Genomic DNA, 6,000 nt, shown 5'->3' with positions numbered 1-6,000 from the left:
AGAGCTCTTTTTTTTTTTTTCCTATAATTACCTAGTAATAAAATTTGCCAATGTTTATTGTTGAATTGAATTCGTATTTTGATAGGCAAAGACTGTAACCAGATGAAAACTTCGCCGTTATAGCATCAATTCAACTTTGACTTTCATTTTCGTAAATTGATATTATTTGTAAAAGTTTGTTGACTTGAGCTGAGAACAGCATTGAAAGCAGGAAATGTAGCGAGAAAAATTATGAATATTTATTATATTTAAATGAATTTCTTAGCAGTTTTACAGGAGATATTTCATTGCTCCTGTTTTTCGTATATCAAAGTATTAAACACATCCTCAATTATATTTTGAGTAATCATTTGACAGACCACTGAGCTGATCGACGATGTTCAAGCCAACGTTACGCCGCAGAGGGCGCTGGCATCGTAACTTACGAGAGGCACCTCTTTACTCTGTAGAATCCAAAGCGTTGCAGATGCTCCAAGTGCGGCCGAACGTAACCTGACGATTAATCCTGTCTGATCTCAATGTTGAAGAAGGTATTGATGTTTTCTGTGGATTTAAAATTTTATAAATACAAAAGATCAAATTAGTCTTATTGTTCGGTCGTTTCTCCAAGCGCCTTTAACCTAACAATCCCCACAAATCGAACAGTGGTGCTCCTAAAAGCGACACGCACGAGAAGAATAACAAATGTCGGTGTTACCTTACGAATGAGTGACAATAAGTAAGTTGTTTTCGCTAATAACTTATAGTTCACGGATAGTACACGGTGACTTGAAATGTAAGCGAGAAGGGCTACAGTTGAAATCTAGGGATCTAGGATATTAACAGAAACAGGCCGAAGTCGATTATTTTTTAATCATTAATTAGAGTAAGCTTCTAGTACGACGTATCAAAGTTCAGAACGTCAGACTTCTCATATAAAAACTCGGTCTGAAAGTATAATAAATACCTGTAAACTAGGAGTACTTTGCAAACGCCAAGAACGATAGAAGCTGACCCACATATACACATACTTTTTTCACTCTGATAAAGCATAGGTTGCAGGTAAACCATGCGCAAACAGAAAACCTTTTTACCCTAAGAGGTGAATGAGCGGCCACTTATATTTATTGGGCGCAAACATATTTATATACTATATACATGTTAGTGCTAGTATTCTGCTGTGAATACTGTATTGAATATGATAGGACGCCTACAAAAAATACGATTAACGATTGAAGTTATATATATATATATATATATATATATACAATAACGTTGAAGCAATCCCAAAAGCAAAAATTATTTGCTCAATAATTTATCTTTTGGGATAGTGAAGCTATAATTAGCATTGAAAAAGCTAGCACTTGAAAAAGTCCAGTAAAAAAAAAAAAAAACACGACTGTAGTGATAACTAGCTTAGGTTAGTTACCTATTTTTTTTTTATTTAGAATTGTACAATGAAAATACCAAACGAAAATTATGACGAGTAGTTGGACGCTGCGCAATTATGGAGCGAAAAATCTTTGCTAGCCTTTGATGTTTATTTCTGAGACGATCTCTGATTTGCTATTCGAGACATATTTTTTTTTTTTCAAAATAATTGACCTAGAGCCCGTGAGCTCTTTTACTTGCTTACGTTAAAGTGGTATACGGCAATTATAAACAGCTATCAATTAATGTTGAGTTTAAATTGAACTCATGTTATCAATAGCATAACAAGCTAAGCTTTTGAAGAACTGGGACAGCAAGGGTAGCTGGCCTAAATAAGAGTTCACCAAAGTGATTATTGCATTTTCAAAACGCCAATAGATTGAATAAAGCAAGTGAGTTCGAAAGAAAGCTCTCGTGCTTCTGTATTAAAAAAGAACTGAATATTTTTTTTATTGCTGTGACGATGAGTTTTGACGTCATGTATCACGTGTACTTGTTGACAATTGTCTCGCCAGAGGGTAGCGGGTTCCGGCCTGTTGTTGATTACCCGATGAACAAAAAAAGCTAAAGAACTGTCATAGTGAGCTTCGGATAAAACCTCTTCGTCCAAGGCGAGAGGCTACTCTTGACGATGTTCGCTGGGTGTAACCAGCATATTTTCATGGAGCAATCTGACCTAACCTCATTTGTTTAGGTTTTGTCTTTTGAATAGCTTAGCTCACCCGATACAACAGGATCAACTAAACATTTCGATCGGTTCTCTAATTCGTACTAAGCAGTTTCCAAGCACAAATTGTAACCTTTTCTGGGCCTTGGCTTCCCCTTAGAGCCACCCATTCCGACTCCTGTACGTACAGGTACCTTTTTCTCTTACTCAATGATAATTCCCTACAGAAATCGGTTATTGTGGCCGCGTGCCGATCTATATCGGACAAAATACTGCGGTGCAGCGTTATGTCGCAGTTCTTTGTTGGATTCAAAGAGGTACTCAAACTTTAAGTATGACGGTTGTGCGATTACGGGTCATCTTTTTGGCCAATTTCCGAGTTGTTTGTCAGCCGTCTGCCTTCAAAATTGCGTTTAAATGATCATCAATCTCAAACGGAGGGCATCCTTTAGGTCTCGGATACCCCTGTTTAAACTTGGCTTTTAAATTGCGATCTTTTTGGCAATTACCTCGTAACTTTTTAGGAGAACTTTACGAACTTTTTTTTTTTTTGAAGAAAATAAGCTTAGCAAACATAACCTTATAGAGATTTTCCAAGTGATACAAAATTTTCCATACAAACTCAAAAATATGCAATACACGTTTGTGTATGGTACATACATTGTATGTTATCATTCGTTTTCGACAAAAAAAAAAAAAATAGTAAAAATCCGAGTTTTGGTCGACTTTCAAGTGGAACTCGAAACATGAATATATATTATACGAGTGCTAAACTACCCGATAGACAATAGCTGTCTTTCCATGATATCATCAGCGGTTATCGATATGTTGCCACTAATCGTCTTGAGTTTGTCGTAATAAGTTTAATGTAAGGAAATGATGTGGCAACAACGTTTTGAACAACTGAGATTGTTATCAACAACAACAACAACAGAGGGTATTTCGTCAAACGAGCCCCTCGGTATATCATAAGATCTAACAGTATTACGATCTCTGAACCACGACCTGAATCAAAGTACCGTCAAAAAAACACCCAACGTAAATAATACACCTTAGAGAAATAATTCAGTTTGAAAGATAAAAAGACGCTATCGGTTGGCAGTGAGGTACCCGTACGAAATGAACACATAGGTGAAAGAAATACGGTAGTCCATGAACTAGCAATAGAACTGCAATGATGCGGACATTGAGTAATACAACTGCAAGCTATTGTTGTCCAAGCAATAGGTATTTAGCAAGAGTAGATTGCAACAACACTGGGATTACTCCGACAAGATGTTTCTTTTCGTCTAAGCGATAAACGTGCGTACAGGGTAAATTTGTATTATGGTTAGGCCCGTGGATACTCTACAATGACCAGTGGTTAGGACACCGTTAAGGAAACTTTTTGTGAAATGTCAAAGGAGACAATAGTTTAACAATCGCAGAAGCAGACGATGAAATCCTGTACTGGCAGTGATGCTAAGCTGCTAGTGCTCTTGGTATTTAAGGTTTTTGTAATGCTTAATTGACGCAACGGCAGGGGCACACCTAATAGTATCGACTGCCTTTTTCAAGCGCGTTTCGCTGCTGTTTTTCTGTATTTTCCTTCTATGATGGACAGTACTATTTGCTTGAGGATTAACAAAGGGGCAGGTGGGGGGTGAATCTAGTCGTTTGGTGGTTGCCAACCAAGCGTTAATCCCATAAAACCGCGTTCTCTGCGCTCAAAGACGAGCGACGCCGAACGGCCATAGCATGAAATTGTCGCTCTACCGCAGCCGTCTCGTCGAAACTCAGATAGCAATTTAATCAGCTATAGGAACCAAAAGTCCACCCTGCTGATTGTTCACATACAGGGTAGAAAAGTGTGAAGATTCGATGATCGTTAACGGTTTGTAAAGTAGAGCCAATTCGATAGCTCAAATGATTTTTCGTTTGCTTAGTAGATTACGAGGTCCTTAATAAAAAAAAAAGAAAAAAAAAAAACAAGTATCGTTGGTGTTCAGAAATTTCAAACGAAAACGAGAATTATCTCTCAATCAACCCCATTTTGTAAGGGGACGCTTTTATACTACATCGTGCAATTTCTTTATTGGTCAATTGTTATGAAACTACCTTGCTTACGAAGCTTCCGTCATTTGTCAGTTATGCAAATTCCTGTAAACTTAAAATAAACATAGGACAATATCAAAGCAACCCGTCTCGCGGATGGCTGTTGGCTTGTTATTGGAATGGCTACCGCAGGGAACCAGATATTGAGAAATAGATATTTCTGATGTGCCATAGGCTGAAACTTCAATTACGAACAGTCACAGCTTTTTAGGAAGAAAGATCATTGGCTGGACAATTTGAAAGCGCCACGAGAGGAACAAGTTAGTTGCTAGACGACTTACAAGTTATGTAAAAAGTCGTAGAATTGTTAGCACCCCTAGAAACAGTCTGAAGCATTAGTCCAAAATCAGCCTACATACATTTCTAGCAACACAACGCCAGCTTGCCTCTATATCTCCACTAATCTGTGAAGATTTGTTCATCTTATAATGGTTCAACTAACAATATGAATCATTACATGGGATACCGTGATCCGGAGCGATGTCTATAAATTGTTCCTGCTAGCGATCCGACAATAATCTACACTAGTACATACGAATAATGAAGGTCTTACGCATTGCCATATAACTTTCTATAGTTTTTTTTAACAAAATGTGTAATACTTTTATGATGTGTAACCGGGTAAAATTCAAAATAAATCTTCCCATTTTTTTTATCAAAGAATATTTCTACAGATTTTGCGTTTAGCTAGAGTGTTACGAAAAAGTATTTGGGAACTAACAGGTTGCTAACATTAGAATAAATTTGTTACCTCTTACCGTCCGCCAAAACACTTATGTGGGGTAGCCGAACAATTTATTATTAGTATTTCGTAATTTATTATTTCGGCAGTCTATTATTATTAAGCGGTAATCGTTCCTGTAAATACAACAAGAAGTCGGGCGTACACTTGACGACATAACGTCCGTCGAAATACAAATATCTGTCACTGTATTTTAGTAGATAATCGAATATTTAAGTAAACAGAATCAAGGAATTTATATCATTTGCCGGGGGTGCAGAAGTTAAATTTAAAAAAAAAGAAGTGTTGTCTGTGTTGTGCACCAAATTATTATTATATCAAATGTAGTTGATTGGCATATTTTGAAACAAACCTTGCTCCTTAATAAAATACCTACTAATAAATAAAACAGAAATAAACTAATGAACAAACTTACATTTCCCATATTTTCATACATTGGAACGGAGTTGGTTGGTACTCAACGGCTTGGACGCGTGAGTGCGCGAAGTATATATTGAACGTTTCCACATTATTTACTCTTTATCTTAAACCGTTTTTCGGGAAAAACGCCATTTTCGACTATATAGGAAAAAACCGACACAAATGGCAAATATACATATATTTTTTAAAATGTTGATTTTGTATATAGCTAAGAAAGACATTAGGGTGTTTTGCAAATGTTTAACACTTGTCGAGCCACCTAGAGAGAGGTTATTCTCCCCTATTTACATTAGAGTGTATGGAGATATTTTTTGTCAGAAAGATTTTTAAAATAAATCTTATTCTTTCTTTATCTGCTAATTTGGAGGCAGTATTACTACAGGTCAAGATAACCCTACACATAGAAAAATCTGACATTTTACGTTAGATGCGAGTTTATTGATTTCTCTATTCTTCTTGACGTCTGGGGTGCAACAATTTAGCTTGGAAACCAAATTTCGAAATTATGCTTAGACTTGAAGCATGTTCCTATTCAGAAGTTGACGAAATCTATTGATACTTATACGATATTATTGATACTTAATAAATGTGGTGAATCTCGTTCACATGCCGCACTTGGACTCAAGTGTTATTGTGCTGTTACAATGCTGAAGATGGTTTAACTGTT

At 36.5% G+C, this 6,000-nt stretch overlaps 1 protein-coding gene across 2 annotated transcripts in view; it reads right to left on the bottom strand.

Moving 5' to 3' along the window:
• Nucleotides 1-217: 217 nt before the first annotated feature.
• Nucleotides 218-6,000, bottom strand: part of LOC111246287 (actin-histidine N-methyltransferase-like) — a 61,291-nt gene continuing 55,508 nt past the window's right edge. Inside the window, exons 12-13 of one of the 2 annotated variants that reach the window (XR_015324658.1) lie at nucleotides 5,329-5,471; nucleotides 218-543 (exon numbers count right to left, since the gene is read on the bottom strand). Coding sequence is in view for 1 of the 2 variants with exons in the window: in XM_022795623.2 (XP_022651358.1) it covers nucleotides 439-543 (105 nt within the window). In the remaining variant the exon portion in view is untranslated. The remainder of the gene's footprint in view (nucleotides 544-5,328; nucleotides 5,472-6,000) is intronic. The other variant, XM_022795623.2, reaches the window with a different exon arrangement.

The sequence above is a fragment of the Varroa destructor genome, unplaced genomic scaffold, assembly GCF_002443255.2.
Source record: "Varroa destructor unplaced genomic scaffold, Vdes_3.0 BEIS01000003.1, whole genome shotgun sequence".
NCBI lineage: Eukaryota > Metazoa > Arthropoda > Arachnida > Mesostigmata > Varroidae > Varroa > Varroa destructor.
The sequence above is the reverse complement of the archived record's forward strand: the minus strand, read 5'-3'. Positions and strand labels throughout refer to the sequence as shown.